Source organism: Erigeron canadensis, chromosome 8 (genome assembly GCF_010389155.1).
Source record: "Erigeron canadensis isolate Cc75 chromosome 8, C_canadensis_v1, whole genome shotgun sequence".
Taxonomy (NCBI): domain Eukaryota; kingdom Viridiplantae; phylum Streptophyta; class Magnoliopsida; order Asterales; family Asteraceae; genus Erigeron; species Erigeron canadensis.
Genome location: NC_057768.1, coordinates 36,998,542 through 37,017,293, shown reverse-complemented (window position 1 = coordinate 37,017,293; position 18,752 = coordinate 36,998,542). Strand labels below are relative to the sequence as shown.

The window sequence follows — 18,752 nt, the reverse complement described above, 5'->3', positions numbered from 1 at the left end:
GATTTTAGAGACCTACAACCGTGTATCAGTTTTTGTTTCACGTATAGTATCGTACCACGATCCATGTGACCGCATATACAACAAACAATTACTTTTATGAAGATTTGAAGCGATAACCGCAGCTGAATTAACTATATGACTATGATGTGTGAAATCGAGTTTTAAAATTTATAAAACACGAACTACTATAAAACTGACTACAACACACTTACAGGCAGTGAACCCGTTCGTATGCAGTATAGTAAACCGGTAAATCCGAGGTCGAACACAAGGACTTTGTAAGCAATTGTTCAAATAAAGTAATTCAGATTAAAAATAGGTTTTTTATGGCCGAGTTGCCACGTTGCAAAAGTTAGTAGAAAAAGTTAGTCTTCCCGTAGGATTAATCGCAAGAAAGAGAATTTTGATTTTATGACAAAAGAGATTAAAAAGTCATCCGTCTTGACCTCGCTCAACAACATGTTCGGATTGCACATTAATCAAGTTCAAATTCAATTTTAGTTGATAAAGATAATCGTGAGAAAACAAAGACACAAACTGGTACCACCAACGTTTGTAAAATTATTTAAATCACCTAATTAATTAGTTCTCTTGTAAAAGCTGGTACCACCAACGCTTAAAACAATTTCTCTAACCAACTAGTTTATTTGACTATCTAATTAACAACTGTACCTATGTGAAGATAACGTGGTACCACCAACCGTTACACAACACGTTGACAAAATAACTCCTTTTATTAAATGACATCCACTATCATACCATGAACTAGTGATAACTGTTTATAGACAAACAATTAATAGAAAATCACATATATATTCGACTAGTACCACTAACGAAGAACACATATGCCACCAATATCACATAATAATTAATAAGGAATTAAATCGTCAAGATCTCGACACAACGATAATTAAAATCAACTCGAATTATAAAAATTGTGCAATCCTACATAATGTCTCACTACATCAAGACGGGTGATAAAGAATTTAGCTACTCATGGGTATTTGAAAGTACCCGGAAAACCCATTTAAAAAGCAAAAATACTCGTTTCCGGCAAGCCGTTCGGGCATTTGATTGATGAAAGGCAATGGGAAATGGTCTTTGCGGGTTGCATCATTCAATTTCCGATAATCAATACATACCCTCCACCCCGTGACAGTTCTAGTAGGAATTAATTCATTTTTATCATTTAAAACAACGGTCATCCAACCCTTTTTCGGTACACAATGTACCGGACTCACCCAAGAACTATCCGAAATGGGGAATATGATTCCCGCATCAAGTAACTTAATAACCTCCTTTTTTACAACATCTTTCATATTTGGATTATTCTCCGTTGTCTTTGCACAATTGGTTTAACATTATCAACAAAGTTTATGGTGTGCTTACAAAATTCTGGACTTATACCCGGAATATCGGAAATTTTCCATGCAAAGGCTCTTTTATGAGCCTTAAGGACGGTCAAAAGTCTAGATTTTTCATCCTCCAACAATGAAGATGAAATGACAACGGGTAAGAAAGATGTACCTTCAAGATAGGCATATTCGAGATGATCCGGCAAGGGTTTGAGTTCCAAATCGGTAGGAGGACACTCGATCGATGTAAACACCCGTGTGCTTTCACTATCCGTGATCTCTTCAAAAGTCTCATCCTTCGGGTGAGTTTCATCAACACTCAATGCCATGATTTCTTGCATCATCTCTTCAACTAGCACTTTCTCTTCTTCACTACAAGCAAGTAATGCCTGTCCATCTTCCATGTCCAAGATATCCATGAGCTCTTTCTCCAAAGCATCTTCTTCTTCTTCAATAACATCTATCCTGAAACAAGATTCATCACACGAGTAAGGATGCTTAAGAGCCCTATCAACATTAAAAACTACCCGGCTTCTCCGACACCTAAGGAAATCTCCTTAGCCTTAACCCGGATGATAGCATCCGCGGTCATAAGGAAGGGTCGGCCAAGAATTAGAGGCACATTAACATCCGCCTCCATCTCAAGAATAACAAAATCTACCGGGAAAATCATATGACCCACTTTAATTTGTAAATTTTCCGCTATCCCCATGGGATATTGGAATGAACGGTCCGCAAGCCTAATGCTCATGCGAATAGGGATCAATTCACCTAACGACAATCTTTTATAAACAGAATAAGGCATCAAATTAATGCTAGCCCCAAGATCGGCCAATGCCTTATACAAACGAACACCAAAAGAACAAGAGATAAGAAAACTCCCTGGATCTTCCAACTTAGGAGGAATCTCGTTCTTGATGATGGCGGAACACTCGGCACTCATGACTGCCGTCTTCGTCTCTTCCAACTTCTTCTTATCCGTAATGAGTTCCTTGAGAAACTTTGCATAATTAGGCATACCTGCAAGAAGATCAACTAGAGGAATAGTAATGTTAACATTTTGAATCAACTCAACAAACTTCTTGAAATTCTCCTTGATCTTCGCTTTCCTCAATCGTTGAGGAAAAGGTATCTTCGGCTGATACGGCTTAACGGGTGGTTTCTCAACAGTGTTCTTCTCAACAGTCTTGGATGGAACGGTCGGTGTCTTCACGGCTGGGTTCGGCTCCATCTCAATCTCATCATCAACAGCTTCATCGGCTTCAACCTGCACAATAGGAGTAATATCATTAGGCAAAGGATTTGAAGAATTATAAGTATTACATGCTCTTGTTGTGATCGCATTCACTTGCTCATTTCGAGCATTCGGATGGCTATACTTCTGTCCGAATCCTTGGTTATTCTGCTGAGGCCTAGGATTTTGCTGCGTATTACTCGGTAGTGTACCGGGCTGCCTATTTGAATTTCCTAGCCTTTCGAGCTTTGCTTCTATATCCTGAAATGTAGCTTGAGTGCTCTTTGTACTTTGCTCCAGCTTATGAGTCAAACCGTCCAAACGAGTAGTCATAGAATCCCATGCAGAATGCATCTTCTTGGATTGTTCTTCCACTTTCTCGTTAGTTGCTTTCTGAGCACTGATCAAGTCCTTCATGATGTCTCTCAATTCAGCGTTCGAGTTTTGCTGATTGCTAAACCTGCTGAACCTGTTGCCACCAAACCTAGAGTTGTTAGTATTATTAAATGAAGATGAGGGATAAGAAGTACCGGATTGCCGGTTTTGATAACCGGTGTTCTGGCTGTAGGATCCCTGCTGCTGATTCCGAACATAACTAACTTCCTGAGCTGGCTTGTCCGGGCAATCTTCCGAGTTATGATAATCTCCACAGTAGTCACAACCATCCGCTATGACCTTCACATCCCTTTCAATGCTCTTAAACCTTGCATCTTGGTTATCAAACCTCTCATTCGTTTGCTTCGAGAGTGCCTTAACTTCAACAACTAACCTTGACTCTTCACCACTTTCCACCTTAGCAACAGTCTTACTTCCCGATTTCCTACTTTGGATTTCTTCCCGGACAGAGAACTCCTTAGCCATGTCATCCAAGATTTTATAACCTTCACTTGGAGTCACATTATTCAAACTACCCCCAAACGCAGCTGCAAGTTCCCTTCTAGTCTTCCTAAGCAAACCGTCATAGAAAATCTCAACCACTGCTTCAGTAGTCATATTATGACCTGGACAATTTCGAAGCATTTCCTTATACCGTTTCCACGAATCAACTACATCTTCACCCGCATCTTGAGTAAATGCCCTGATCTTATTTTCCAATTGTCTTTGAGTTCTTACAGAATAGAACTCATCAATAAAACCTTCTCGAAGTTCAGCCCATGTGGAGTACAAGTCATCCGGTTGTTCCTTGAGCCAAGCTTTTGCCTCTCCACAAAGAGTAAGTGGAAAGAGCTCAAGTTTCACTATGTCATTTTGTCCTTCTCCATAATTGTAAAACCTGCAAATCTTTTCAAACCTTTCCAAATGGCCGTAAGGATCACTGTTTGTCACTCCATCGAACTTCTCTTCCTCGACACTCTTCAAGTGATTTCCTTTAAGATTAAAATTCAACCCGGTGGCTGGAGAACGAATAGCATTGCCACGGTTGGCCGGTATGTTTCTCCTTCGATCCCCGTAAAGACGGTTGTTGGGGTTGACTGGTTGTTCCTGATCACCCATTCTTCTTGCCTGAACTGGTTGATTTACCCGAAGAATTACTGCTGAACCAGGTATAGAAGTTTTGTCCTTATTATCTTCCTCTTCTGAACTATCACCTGATTTTAAAACACCACCTGATTCTAAGAAATCGGTGCTAAACTGGATCCCTGTCTGTGAATATTTCTTTGAATAATGTTGATCCAAATCAATGTCCTCTTAGACTTGCTCTGCAGTTTCTGGATCTATCCTGTTAGATGTAGAGGCCTCCGTGTTGCTGAGTGACAATAAGCGACGTCTGGCTCTTCCTGGATTAGACTGAGGACTAACCAAAGGTTTTCCAGAAGCTCTTGTGTTCATCAACTACTAAGAACCTGCACAATCACCACAAGACAAAATGTTAACCGCACCTGGGATAAAAAGAAATAAATTAAAAACAAAAATAAAATCTATCTAATAAAGCAATTAACTTTCTCACAGATGAATGCAAGAAAGGATCGAACGACTAAATTAAACAACTACTTAAACTTAAGTCCCCAGCAACGGCGCCAAAAACTTGATGTGTGAAATCGAGTTTTAAAATTTATAAAACACGAACTACTAGAAAACTGACTACAACACACTTACATGCAGTGAACCCGTTCATATGCAGTATAGTAAACCGGTAAATCCGAGGTCGAACACAAGGACTTTGTAAGCAATTGTTCAAATAAAGTAATTCAGATTAAAAATAGGTTTTTTATGGCCGAGTTGCCACGTTGCAAAAGTTAGTAGAAAAAGTTAGTCTTCCCGTAGGATTAATCGCAAGAAAGAGAATTTTGATTTTATGACAAAAGAGATTAAAAAGTCATCCGTCTTGACCTCGCTCAACAACATGTTCGGATTGCACATTAATCAAGTTCAAATTCAATTTTAGTTGATAAAGATAATCGTGAGAAAACAAAGACACAAACTGGTACCACCAACGTTTGTAAAATTATTTAAATCACCTAATTAATTAGTTCTCTTGTAAAAGCTGGTACCACCAACGCTTAAAACAATTTCTCTAACCAACTAGTTTATTTGACTATCTAATTAACAACTGTACCTATGTGAAGATAACGTGGTACCACCAACCGTTACACAACACGTTGACAAAATAACTCCTTTTATTAAATGACATCCACTATCATACCATGAACTAGTGATAACTGTTTATAGACAAACAATTAATAGAAAATCACATATATATTCGACTAGTACCACTAACGAAGAACACATATGCCACCAATATCACATAATAATTAATAAGGAATTAAATCGTCAAGATCTCGACACAACGATAATTAAAATCAACTCGAATTATAAAAATTGTGCAATCCTACATAATGTCTCACTACATCAAGACGGATGATAAAGAATTTAGCTACTCATGACAAGATTAATAAACTAACAATAATCAAATAGATAAAATCCATAAATATAATTGTATAGTAATATAATCTCACAATAAGCAACTAATAATATTAAGAGTATTAATATTAATAAAAGAAGTAAAGAATCGAACAGATTGATTGATGGCCGGCTGTGTGGAGCTTACGAACAAAGGTAAAAACCTTTTTAGTGTTTTGTCTCTTGCGGTTCCTCTCACCAACGAACCAAACTCTCTGCCCAAAATCCTTTTTTCGTAACTCTCCAATGAATCTTGCATTATTATGTAATATATATATATATATATATAGGAATCCAAGTTGCAGGGGAGCCCACGTAAAACCAAAGAGGCGGTGGCCTCTTTTCTTTTCTTGATGTCAACATAAGCCCAACAAAATATGGAATTAATTCCATAGTCTATTTGTTTTGTGTCCACCGACTCACAAGGCCCGAAGATTCCAAGCCCTCTTGTTTTTCTTTCTTTTCATGTGAACAAATGGAAAGGCTTTTGAACCTTTTAGTTTTTCAGGGCTATCACACACACCACATGCTCACTTAACTAATAAATATAGCATGATATCTATATCATGCGAGAGATGAACAGCCAAAACCACATATGGCATTTTTTGAAGAAGTCTTTTAGTTTAATGTTTTATGCAACACATAAGTTAATATGTGTCCATAATCTTGAATCTTTTAAGCTGCGATCTTCATTACTCCATACTTGATCTTTATTCAACGCACTTTCGTCAGCTTTCACATTATAGACCTATAATCATATAAAATCACATATTAAGTATAAAAGTCTATAAAAATGACAATAATACCAACATAAAATAAATTAAAAAAGCGATATCGCGTAAAATAAATATGTATAAAATAAGCGATATCAGACTATAAGGGTAACATTTACTGGTTAGACAACCAATTTCATTACAGCAGTGTCTGCATTTGAATTAACTAAATTGGTTATGCGAGTAGCATTTGTTGGTTACATAGATAATCATTGCGGTAGACAAATAATTAGAGAGACATATAAACCTTCCAATTAATTTATTATGTAATTCTAACTTATAATAATTCTCTCAAGTACAATAATCACTTTGATTATATTTAAAAAGAAGGTAATTATATACAAATAAATTTTATATATTTTTATTTGTAAGTTGCAAAATATTGTTATTTATAAAAATATATATATAAATAAAGTTTATACTATAATAGTTAAACTAATTGATAGATAATAATAATAACTTTATGCTTATAACTTATATTTTAATATATTACTTAAAATTTAATTGTTTATCCATTTACTAATCTCAATAAACGTGGTTAAAAAAGTTTAGACTAACAAAACTATATATGTTTTACCATCACAATTTTGGATTAGGTGTTATCATAAATAATATCAAAATTAATATTTTTCATCAATGTTTTTAGATATACGTCTCTCATTATTGCGCTATCATGAGAGAGATCGATCAAATGCACAAAATAGAGCATGTTCAAAGATTTTTTTTTTTTAAAAAAAACAATCGTATACATACGTATATTAATACTAGTAGTCTAGTTTACTATATAAAGCATTACCCACTCCCTTTTTCTCAAATCTACGTAAAATGTCCTCACATTAAACATACTTACCACTTAACATATTTGGTCTAAAAAAAAATACTCCGTAATTAAATAATTTATAACATTTATTCTTCAACTTTTAAAATAACTAAATTGTCATTTTTCAAATTCAAACTGTTAGACCAATAACCTGTACTATTCGTCGTCGCCGCCACCATCTGTCGTCGCCACCATCACCCACCGTGGCTACCAACACTTTCGCATGGTGCAGACATAAATATAGTACTAATATTAATAAGCCCACCGTCAAACTGATTGAAATTATATGTGCTGATGATTTATTTTTTCAAAAATATATTTTCTTGTAAAATAACATTTTTTTTAAATAGAGCTAAAATTTATAATTTAAGTAGTCTTCAACCCCGTCCAATAGACGAGTAATCTCAAAATATATATATATATATATATATATATCAAAGGAAATCAAAATGATAACATGTGTTAGGTTTAAATCTTTAACACGAACCAACGTTGTCTTCTTTTCGTCTAACAAAAAATACAAAATATATGTCATATTCTAAATTAAAAAAAAAAGATGTAATAGTGAGAAAAATAAATTAATAAGCAAAATAATATTAAAAGAATTAAACCTTTTTTAGAAGAAAAAGCCATGATCAACCTACAATTGACAACAAAATAATTTAAAAGAGTTAAAAAATAACAATAATATAACAGTTTAATATCAAATAATCAACAAACATGAACAAAATACCAAAAATTAAATTAAAGTGATATAAAAAAATGTATGTTTTTTTTGTTGAGAAATTATATGACCATTTAAAGATAGAAATAAGAGGAATTTATGATGAAAAATGATTAATGTAAATTTACTTAAGGATAATATATCTTTAAAATTAAAAATATTTGTTTTGATAGGAAAAGATTTATGATAGATTTTAAATATAATTATCTATTTAATAAGTGGGAAAAAAATCTAAAAGAAAGGAGAGAGCTAGATTAATAAGAAGAGAGAATTAGGCTTAAAAAAAGGATTAGGGGGTACCCCCAGTCCCCAACCCCCTCTTTTAGTTATAGTAAAGATTTATGATAGATTTTAAATATAATTATCACAAAAAAGAAAAAAAAATCTAGGAAAAAAGAGATAGCTAGATTAATTAGAACACCGGCGAGACCTAGGAAGGCAACCCGATTGGGAGTCAGAGGATCCATAGTACCTGCAGCCGGGAGAATTAGGCCTAAAAAGTGCCAAGTGTACCCTCAACCCCCCTCTTTTAGTTATGGTACTAGTTTTCAGGCCCGTCCGATAGATGGATAGTCTCAAAATATATATATATATATATATATATCAAAGGCATGTATCAAAATAATAAATAACAAAACAGGTGAAAAATAACAAAACATGAAGAAAACAAATTTAAAAGAATAAACCTTTTTGTAGTAGTAGAAGAAGTCATAATCAAATTAAAATTGACAACAAACTAAATTAAAAGAGATTCAAAAATAACAATAACATAACAACTCAATATTAGATAATAAACAAACATGAACAAAATACCAAAAACAAAAATAAAGTGATAGAGAAATTTACTAAGCTTGATTTGTTTATTAAAGATAGAAAGGAGAGAAATAATATGTATGGAAATGATTAATAAAAATTTAGGTTGTATACATAATAATTTATTGGGAGAATTTTAAAGATATTATATATCTTTAAGTGATAGAAAAAAAACCGTATGTCATTTTTTTTGAGAAATTTACTGAACTTAATTTGTTTATTAAAGATCGAAAGGACTCAAGAAGAGGAATAATATGCATGGAAATGATTAATAAATGTTTTGATAGAAAAAGATTTACGATAGAGTTTTAAATATAATTACTTATGTAAATAAAAAATAAAATTAATCTAGAAAAATAGAGAGAGTTCTAGAGTAATTAGGAGAGAGTTTTAAGCCTAAAAAGTGTTTTAAGGGATGTCAAATATACCCTTAATTTATTCTTTTTAGTTATATTAATAGATAGATAGATAAGTAAACAGTGTATGGAGTATTATAATTTGATAAATTTTATAGTTATTATATCATCGAAATATGTTATTTGCTACCACATATGAGAAACTTTCATAACCTCTCTTTTTATCTATATCCCTAAATCCCTAGATACCATTAAAGGTCTTAGTGACGTAAGAAATCTGAGTTGATTTGTTTTGCCAAAGTAGGCTTGTCAAGTCGCATGATTCAGTATTTCAGTGCCCATTTATATGTAAAATCATGTTAGTTCTGTAATTTGAAATTGTCACATAAATTCTTTCCGGTATCAATCGTGAAGGTGTCCATTTTATAACTTTGGTTTGCAAGTATTTTGTGATATGTGCATTCATAAGAAGATACAGAAATCTAGAGTATGAATGCTTCTTGGACTTTCAGTAAGCAATTCTGGGGTCTGAAGAGAGTGATGTCGTACCCACTGCAAGACCAAAAATCTGCAGGGAAAATCTGGTGATCTATATGCGGGTTTATGTCTGCACTCTGCAGATCATGAAACCATATAATATATCTTGGAGAGTGAATATTTGGTTCGACGTCCAACTGAATTGCATGAGCCTGGATCGTGACGACTATTTCCTCGCACATTTCATCCAAATTTCAACTAGTAATGACCAATGGTGGATCAAGACTATCTTGTATGAGTGAAGACTCAAGACTATAGGCTACCATTCTGAACTTGCTCAGGCCTTACATTAGGCATTGATTTTGAGGGACTCAAATTGTTGAGACCTTTAGGTGGTGGCACCAAGGAGTTTTATGATTTTCTAGAAGTTGGGTTAATATATCTAATATTGTTCTCTTATATCTCCTGGAGTCCTGGGCATGTCCAGGAGGATTGCTGTAGACAGTGGCTTGAGTATTGTCATACATTGGGTATATAAAGATAACAATGAAAAGATGGTATCGTAATGTTGCAAATAATAGATTTTGACAGATTAACACCACTAGAGTATACTACTACCTAGAACAAACATCAATATATGTATTACCTAAATATAACACGAACCATTGCCATCCCACAACTTTCTTAAAAAGTCACATTTCAAAGCAGACCTCTCCGTCTTTCGTAGTCGCTTACTGACAGGGCCAATACATGCCCCTCCCATCATTTTCCGGGACCTGGCACCCAACTGTAGCATCTATCCTCTGCTTTCTTGCCATGAACCCAGCCTGGACTCCATGCGGTCCACCAAACTTCTGAAGTACAGCCAAAGAAATTGGAAGGTCCAAATCATGCAACATCTTTAACTCAATCCCGCAATCCACGGGAGCACTAGTATCCACCAACTTCCCTACATCAGCAGCAGCGTCCAATGCAGCCACAGTGGCAACGATGTCTGCTTTCGTAATGTTGCCACCAGGTTGGAAACATATTAATTCCTCGACCTAGTCCATCTTGAAAATGGGTCATAACCCGCTTCACCAGCCATTGCATTCAAGGGCTTCACTTCAGATGCATTCTTGAAATTTTCAACCCGATTCTTTCTACTCATTTCTGCAAGTCTTATCGCCTTATTCTTTTTGTTGAGTCTGCCAGGAAGCTTCTAGTTCTTGGAGTTTTGCTTTAATCTTCTCGACTTCCACCTCATCTCGCTTCATTTGAGCCAAGTCAATTGCTTTACTTAATCGACCTTTCTCATTATTTTTGTAAGTCAACTTCTTAACTCCAATACAAAGAAATGCTTTATGTACACAACACTCCATATACTTCATTAAAATTTTTCCTACTATTATCTTCTCAAGAAGTATTTAAAAGCCATGTGATTGATTAATCCGTTGCACAAACATCTGATGACATAACGATAATACATGGTGATGCATGCATAGTCACATGGCTTACGTTAATTTCTGCCATATATTTGCAATCCAGCTCAAGCCCTCAAAAACAGTGCTGCACTCGAGTTTAGCCTAAAGTAGTCGGGATTATTATAAACATCTATACAAGTCAAAGAGAAACCCTTTATTTTATATATATATAGTTATTTTAAGACCAACTCTTATTTTAGGACCAATTAGGACATGTGTTTTTTGTAACTTACACATCACCATCATCATCTACTACGATATACAAAGCTTTTTTGTAAAAACACTAAGACTTTTCGGCGACGCGGTGGCTGGAAAATCATGGCGGTGGTCGGAGATGATCATGATGGTGTGTAAATTACAAAAAACACATGTCCTAAAATAAATGGTCATAAATTAACTTGCACATATATATATATATATATATTAAGGGAAAGATAATTTGAGACCAACTAAAAAAAGTCCAAAAAAGAACCATTGATTTTCGTAACTTACACACCACCACCATCATCTACTACGATATACAAGACTTTTTTGTAAAAAACACTAAGACTTTCCAGCGACAGACCCACAGAAAAATCATGTATGTGTAAGTTAACTTACATAACTTACACATGTGTAAATTAACTTACACATGATTTTCTGGTGGGCCCGTCGCCGGAAAGTTTTAGTGTTTTTACAAAAAAGTCTTGTATATCGTAGTAGATGATGATGGTGTACAAAAATCAATGATCCTAGTTGGTCCTAAAATAAAAGGTGGTCTCAAAATATCTCAACCCATATATATATATATATATATATATTATATCCTTCATCAGTTTAGAACTTCATATTATTCTACGGAATGCAATGAAAAAGTTCAGACATAAACTACAACAACGTTGAATATATCTAAACATCAAGCAACCAGGCCAACTATTGTTGTCCTTTCATAATACATTTGACTAAGTCTAGATACGAAAGTAATCATAGAAGAGTCTAAACATCAAGCAACCAGGCCAACTATTGTTGTCCTTTCATAATACATTTGACCAAGTCTAGGATACGAAAGTAATCATAAAAGAGGGAAGAATGTTCACCCTCGAGTCCATCCCTGCTTACCCTATTACTACCTGCGAGATTGTTGCAGGGACTGCCACCCACGACAAGATCAAACCCACCAAACGAACCCATGTATCGTTCGAGCAGGTCACCGTTCAATTGTTGAACATCGTCCAAATGAATAAGGTTTCCCTTTTGGTTCGTTTGTTCCCACCAACTTCTAACTATGTCGCGGTTAGCACTAGAGATTTCGACCGACACAACATTTTTTAGAGGAATACCCAGTCTATGAAGAGCAACTTCAGCCCCACCAATGCCAGAGAAGAGTGACAACATGTTAAGACCATTTGGAAATAATTCCTTGAGTACAGAAAGATGATATGCCACAGTGTCAACCTACAATAGCAAACATGAAATAGAGGTGTAATGTGAAGATAATGTAAAATTGTTACTAAAATGAAACTAATAGACGGGGCAAATATAATCTAGTCACACAAGTAACTTTTTATACAGTTTCAAGTGTAAACAGGTTGGGTCCAATTGGGCCAACTCCCTAGCACTTTGTTTGGTCAAATTTGTTGCTTTAAACATGATTAACGTATTAAAAAACATAATCTGCATAAAGTATAAAATAAAGTAATTCTGAGAATTGTAAACACCAGAATAATTTAGAAGACATTTGGCTTGTTCAATCTATTTGGCCCATTTCCTTCGTAACGAAGTTTAAAAGTTCACCCGTTTGAACCTTTGCAGAAAAATGCAACGCAGATTGATCCATTTATAGGTAAATGGGCTGAGATGACTCCTCTGTGCCTATTTAAAGATAGGTCAATGGCCTAATATTGACAGATAATAGGATAAAGTGTAACAATTTTATCTTACAGTTTCATTATTGGAATATTAATTTGAATGTAGATTGTGTAAACCACATTTAATTTATTGTTATTTTATAACACTTTCAAAAGGTTAAACACGGGCTGATCAGCCCAGCCAGTTTGGACACATCACCTGACCTATTATCCCAACTAAAGTTTCCATCCAATGATGAAAAGGACACAAGTAAGGTCAATAAGCAATTACCCTATAAAAGGTTAAGAACAAATAGCTCATTTTTACCCTCCTATTCCCTCTCTTTTTGTCATACACTGTCTCCCTCGTTCACTGTTCTATTCATTATTTCCACAATTACCTTATGGGAGAACACAACCAAAAGACTAGTCTAATGAGTGAGAGAGCCCAGTTGGTACATAATCCCCACAGTGGTTTCCCATACAAAAGATGTGAGACAAGTCCCATACCTTGCAATGGTTCCAACCTATAAAATACCTTTTTTGTTAGCTCTCCTTACCAAGTTACTTACTAAAATCAAACAGGAACTAAGGTCAGAAGACAGAACCTATTGGAATTGAATTCTATATTCAATTCAAAACTAATATTGTTAAATCAGAAGACAGAAACAAGGAAATAAACAGTTTTTTTGTTGTCCTTTGCAACCTTTAAACCTTTATTGTGGAGTTTGGCTACGAGTATCAACTTTGCACTTCCACCTAATGAGTTCTTATTGAATATTGAATATAATGTTAATAATAGCACCTCTAAACCTTAATATCCATCCAGTCGTGGATTTGAGTATTAATTAAAATGTATACAGATATTGGAGGTGGCAGGGTCAGCAGATTTGAAAAAAAAAAAAAACTCAATATGAGTCATTCTTAACAACGGGCCAACCAGGCCAAATTGACCGATTAACATTTTTGATCTGTTCAGTTTTATTACTAAGACGTTAACTGTCATTAATTATGATCAAAAACCATCATTGTAATTATAGTTACCAACATACTTGAATCAAACGAAGTAGAAGATTTTATACATTGAAAGACTTTGGATGACTTATGACTTAAAGCCCATCGACCCATATGACCTATTTACGAGGATAACAAAACACAGCCCAAATCAGCCTATTAATAAAATAAAATACACCTATTCATTACCTGAAATGAATTCCCTAAGGATTTGTATCTGTCTGTCCGACTAATACCTCCTCCTCTTGTATGGTTTTTTGGAAATCCCAACAGCATTTCCACTTCATCTGCCTCTAATGGCGCCACCTTGTTCTTCCCAACCCATACTAAATTCCACTTTTTGCATTGATCCATAACATACTTCTGCACAGGAAGAGGTGGCTCATGATCATCGCCACACTTTTCTAGAGCCTTCCGGATCCTATTTGTCAATTTGGCACTACCAATAACCGTTTGCAAGCAGTTAAGCTTTGTCCGCTTATCCCATTGTGGCCACCACTTTTTTGTTAAAGGTAACGCGTCATTAATAGTGCGGGGAGGAAGAGGAAGAAGTGGGAATCTGTTCTTGATTGGAAGATTATGTATATATCCTCTTTTTCTTGCGGCAGCGCAAAAATATTTGGAGTCAACAAATTCTGGTTGAATGTCATAAAGAAAACGAGAAATAGTGTCCCATACACCTTTTGGAGCTAGAGCAACGTTTTCATAGTAGAAAAATGGTGGCCCAATGGCTTCCTTGGGAAGTGTTCTATGAGTTACTACAGGACCATCATTTGGGGTTCCAAACCCAATCATCGGCTTTGGAAGACGAATCACTTCGTCTTCTTCAGTTAGCAAACCCTTGCGCTTCTTTTTCATCTCTAGCTCGTAATACTTCCTCTTCTTATGAGCGCCAATACGTGATATTTTTGGTTTCTGTAATCAGATATAGAATGAGAGAAACATGTTAAATTTCAATTTAGGCAGTAAATATGTTATCCTGTTATAGGCAGCAAAAAGGTGGATCAAATGAGTTGGTAAATATCAAAAGGGGGTCACTTTTTAGACATGTTATAAGGTTGAGCACTTGAGCTAATCTGCCAGCACTTTTCTGGTCAATACTGTTAATACATGATTCATTAATATTCATTAATGCTAGTACAGATACTATTATTGATACTACTTCCTTTTAATAAAGAATATGAGGGGATATACATAAAGGTGGCATTTTCAACTGGTTTGCAAATAAATGGGTATTCACTTTATGTCTTATTGTTAATAGGTCAAGCGGATAAAAAAATAAGTAACTTAAAGGGAAACAGGTCAAGTACTCTAGTGGCCCAAAATGTATTTTTAGTACATACAATGATACAATATCCTATATGAATTTTTTCATACGAGAATACTGAAACGGAGTACTGTCTCATATTTGAGATCCAATATATTTATTCACATGTTTGGTCTTTACACACTAAATATAAACAAAACTTACCTAACCTTTACATGTATGGTACAGATTACCCCCTTTAATATACAATTACAGAATTCAAACTTTACTTTTTCAACAAAAATAAGTAAGTGTTGACGCATTTCTACTTCTACACTTCTAGCTTCAGTAAGTGAGCCATTAAAAAAGAAGGCAAACCTCGTCTTGATAAAATACATCTTCTGTCTTTGCCATTTGAGCAGCACAGATAAAATCGGTTAGTTCTGGGATTGAGGCTTCTGGACCTGCACATAACAAGTTAAAATTGCTTGCTTTATGTCATTTTGATCTCAGTTGTTGAAAATTGAATAGGGTTCATTTTAACGATGGTAAAGAACTTATAAACAATATACTTACCACATCTATCGATGGCTGCCAAAGCCACTTCTACAGTATACCCCATATTTGTTAATGATCGTAGTATTTTCTCATGTTCAGGTAACGAACTTGTGATTTCCTGCACAATAAGAATTTCAAATATCAGAGATCTTCAACTTTAAAAAGCATTCCAAACTATAACATAACAACATAATGAAACAAAACTAAGCATAGAATAAACACACCATGCATTACTGTACTGAAACTTTGTTAATCACCTTTGACATCTTACTTGACCCACATGACAATCCCACTTTGACACCTTTGGATTTTATATTTAAAAAGAGGAGCATGCTTTAATATAACACACGAATTTACTTACATCTACTTCACTACCAGACCAACTCCAACTATCAGACTCAGAAAGATCATCAAGAACGCTCTCATCATAGTCCGAAGACAATTGGCCATTACTACTATCTACAAAATGCTGTTGCTGAGAAGCAGAGTTGAGTTCATCACGAGATTCTTCAATAGCCTGTTAATACACCAATCAAACATTAATTAATACCCAAAACAGACAGCAAATTCCTTTGTGTATAGTAGTCACAACTTTTTAACACCGATGAAAGGAGAACTCCATAAAGGCTTAGGGGCTGTTGAATTGCAGAGAACGTGCTGCGTTTCAAAAAAAGTTTAAAACGAATTTAAATTGGACAGAAACACCATTACAGAGAAAAAGATAACCACTTTTCTTAAATTTCTGAAAACTGAGTTTGTTCTTTTCAACTACTGAGTATTTCCTTTCCTGAAATAGAAAAATCCCCTGAAAATGAGAGCATATGAACACATCTCCAAACTTTCAGAACTTTCGACATAATAATGACACCCTTTTAATTTTTTAGAAAAGAAGGGACATAATATTGAAAGAAAATTCTAGTTAATTATGCAGGCCCCTTACTAATTGAAGATTAAGAAAGTTGTAGCGGAAAAAAAATCTGAAAATAATGATATTAAATGCACTGACCGCGTATGAAAGTAGAGAATTAAGGATCGATTCTTGGTTGGCCTCCCCTGCACATAATATACAATTTTCTTCTATTGCTTTTGCAATCATTTGTTCAGTGAATCCCATCCCTAAGAAATGTTGAACCACCTTGGAGTTTGAAGGACCAACTGATGAGCTCGCCTTTTAGATGCAAAAAGAAAGAAGTTAGTTCAAATCTAAGTTCTAATAACACATATATCAGTAGTTCACAACAAGAGAAAGTATAGTGATATACCTCCCCATTACAAGCAACAGTAGTCCCATTACTGACAACCGCTTCACGAACAACAACCCCGTTACCAACAACGGCACCGTTACTAACAACAGCCTCGCCATTTTGAATTACAAGATTTGAACAAGATGACGGGGCAATGCCCTGGATTTCAAGCTCATCATCAGTATTCCAGTCAATATCCTCATAGTCGTCGCCAGAGGCATTCCCATTCTATACAAATGGAATCACATAAACGTAAATACCAAAGGATATATAGTAAAACCAGGTATACAAAATGTAACATCAATGATAAACAGATAGTACACCCAGAAGATGGTATCGAAAATAAAGTAGTACCATTTCTTTATAATCTTTAGTGTAGCAAAAGAGACGCTCTCAATCTGTTAAAAGAAAAAGATTCATCGCAAAATTAGTACAGCCTATACAACAAACAATCACTTTTAAGAAGATTTGAAGCAGTGACTGCAGCTAAATTAACTAAAATGGTTACGCGGGTAGCATTGAGTGGTTAGATAACTAAGCATTATGAACAGTGACTGCACCTAAATAACTGAATTAACTAAATTGGTTACACGGGTAGCATTTTCTGTTTTCAGTGAAAATTTTATGGAGTTTCTAACAACTAAAAAGGCCCTAAAAATGTCTGAAGATTCTAAATAAGTTAAAGATAAAAATAAAAAATAAAAAATGGCATAATTAGCAACCCTAAATCAACTATAGCAAATTCTGAGAGGACAGCATTTCCAAAGAGAAACAAATAAATATATATATATATATATAAGCTAAAAGATCACACAATAATTGAAGCTAATTTACATAATGTACTTCCTCCTGCATCACAAACTGTAACCATAGAAAACGAAAAACATCATGATAAATAAAATAAAACAATGAAAAATAAAATTTATATGTTACAAAACTAAAATTAAGAAATTTGATTCGATTACAATAGAAATTAAAAAAATAAGAAGGTGAATTACACAATGTTCGATTTATGCAAATTTTACCGACGGTAACAGTAGGTGAAAGAAAGAAAGAAAGAAAGAGATTCGCATGGGAAAAGAGGGAGATTCGATAGATAGAAAAGAATCCCCCTTTGACGAAAAAAAGTAAATACGTGGCTGCCATTGTAAAAAAATAGATACGTGGCTACTTCTAAAAACATTTGTTAGCATAATTGTTAAATTCTTACGAATCATAATTCATCACTTTTAGAGTCATGTTGATTTACTAGGTTAGTTCCGTGCGTTGCACGCTTATATCTTATTTATTACTCCCTGGTCTTATTTTATATATCTGATTTTGACTTTTCAAGTCTTTGTTTCTAAACTTTGACAATAAATATCTTTTTTTGTGTTATATATTTGTTAATGAAATTTATATCAATGAAAAATATATTTAAACCTCAATCCATACATATATTTTATAGCAAGTATTATAAAATATAAACGAAAATATTTACGGTCAAATTTGAAGAGAGAAGACTTGACAAGTTAAAATTTAACAATTAGTTTGAGACGGAGGTGAATAATTTTAGTTAAGACAATCCTTAGATATTTATTATTTTAATAGAAATCATAGATCGAACCGCCAAATCGGAAAAATAAGTAGAACAATTCAACTAAAAGCTCGGTTAAGCATACTCTCTTTTGAAGCTTACGTACATGGTTCGAATCCTCTTTAGCTTTTATTTTAAATATTTGTTTTAAGTTGAAAACTGGTCGAAATTAGCCTAATTCAAAGAAAGCCGATTTGGTTAATGAGATGACAATATATTAAACATGTGACAGATGAGGTGTTGATCTTTTAAAACAAAACGATATGAGGACAACACATAGGAAAAAGATGATGTGGCGATACCTGAGATATGCCACGTATGCACTTTGAGATAGAGAATTATATATAGATAGAGATATAAAAATCGAGATGA

General features: G+C 34.4%; 2 protein-coding genes and 1 pseudogene across 5 annotated transcripts; all 3 read right to left on the bottom strand.

The window, feature by feature from the left end:
• Window positions 1–1,878: 1,878 nt before the first annotated feature.
• Window positions 1,879–4,419, bottom strand: LOC122610751. The gene is made up of 3 exons (XM_043783712.1): window positions 4,285–4,419; window positions 2,127–4,233; window positions 1,879–2,012 (listed from the first exon to the last, which is right to left on the bottom strand). Exons 1-3 carry the CDS (start codon window positions 4,417–4,419, stop codon window positions 1,879–1,881), a joined length of 2,376 nt encoding a protein of 791 aa, XP_043639647.1.
• Window positions 4,420–10,152: 5,733 nt separating this feature from the next.
• Window positions 10,153–10,965, bottom strand: LOC122610750 (annotated as a pseudogene).
• An 806-nt stretch (window positions 10,966–11,771) lies between these two features.
• LOC122579430 (DNA (cytosine-5)-methyltransferase DRM2-like) lies at window positions 11,772–17,883 on the bottom strand. 4 transcript variants are annotated; one of them, XM_043751606.1, is made up of 10 exons: window positions 17,803–17,883; window positions 17,159–17,202; window positions 16,823–17,032; window positions 16,567–16,728; window positions 15,922–16,077; window positions 15,579–15,678; window positions 15,381–15,466; window positions 13,946–14,671; window positions 13,253–13,269; window positions 12,134–12,350 (listed from the first exon to the last, which is right to left on the bottom strand). In XM_043751606.1, exons 2-10 carry the CDS (start codon window positions 17,159–17,161, stop codon window positions 12,224–12,226), a joined length of 1,587 nt encoding a protein of 528 aa, XP_043607541.1. In that variant the 5' UTR covers window positions 17,162–17,202; window positions 17,803–17,883; the 3' UTR covers window positions 12,134–12,223. The 4 variants fall into 4 exon arrangements, with proteins under 4 accessions (XP_043607537.1, XP_043607539.1, XP_043607538.1 ...); XM_043751602.1 differs by lacking the exon at window positions 13,253–13,269 and having other exon boundaries at window positions 11,772–12,350; XM_043751604.1 differs by lacking the exon at window positions 13,253–13,269 and having other exon boundaries at window positions 11,772–12,350; window positions 17,830–17,844.
• Between the last annotated feature and the right edge of the window lie 869 nt (window positions 17,884–18,752).

What these genes read in the sequence shown, in the direction of transcription:
- LOC122579430 (XM_043751602.1), bottom strand. An exon ending in ATTCTCTACTTTCATACGCG is followed by an intron (nt 16,078 to 16,566) that starts GTCAGTGCATTT and finishes GTGTATTAACAG; the next exon opens with GCTATTGAAGAATCTCGTGA. An exon ending in GGCAGCCATCGATAGATGTG is followed by an intron (nt 15,467 to 15,578) that starts GTAAGTATATTG and finishes TGTTATGTGCAG; the next exon opens with GTCCAGAAGCCTCAATCCCA.
- LOC122610751 (XM_043783712.1), bottom strand. Translation starts at nt 4,419, where the DNA reads ATGAACACAAGAGCTTCTGGAAAACCTTTGGTTAGTCCTCAGTCTAAT. An exon ending in ATCCAGAAACTGCAGAGCAA is followed by an intron (nt 4,234 to 4,284) that starts GTCTAAGAGGAC and finishes AAATATTCACAG; the next exon opens with ACAGGGATCCAGTTTAGCAC. An exon ending in TTATAAAAGATTGTCGTTAG is followed by an intron (nt 2,013 to 2,126) that starts GTGAATTGATCC and finishes TTTTCCCGGTAG; the next exon opens with ATTTTGTTATTCTTGAGATG.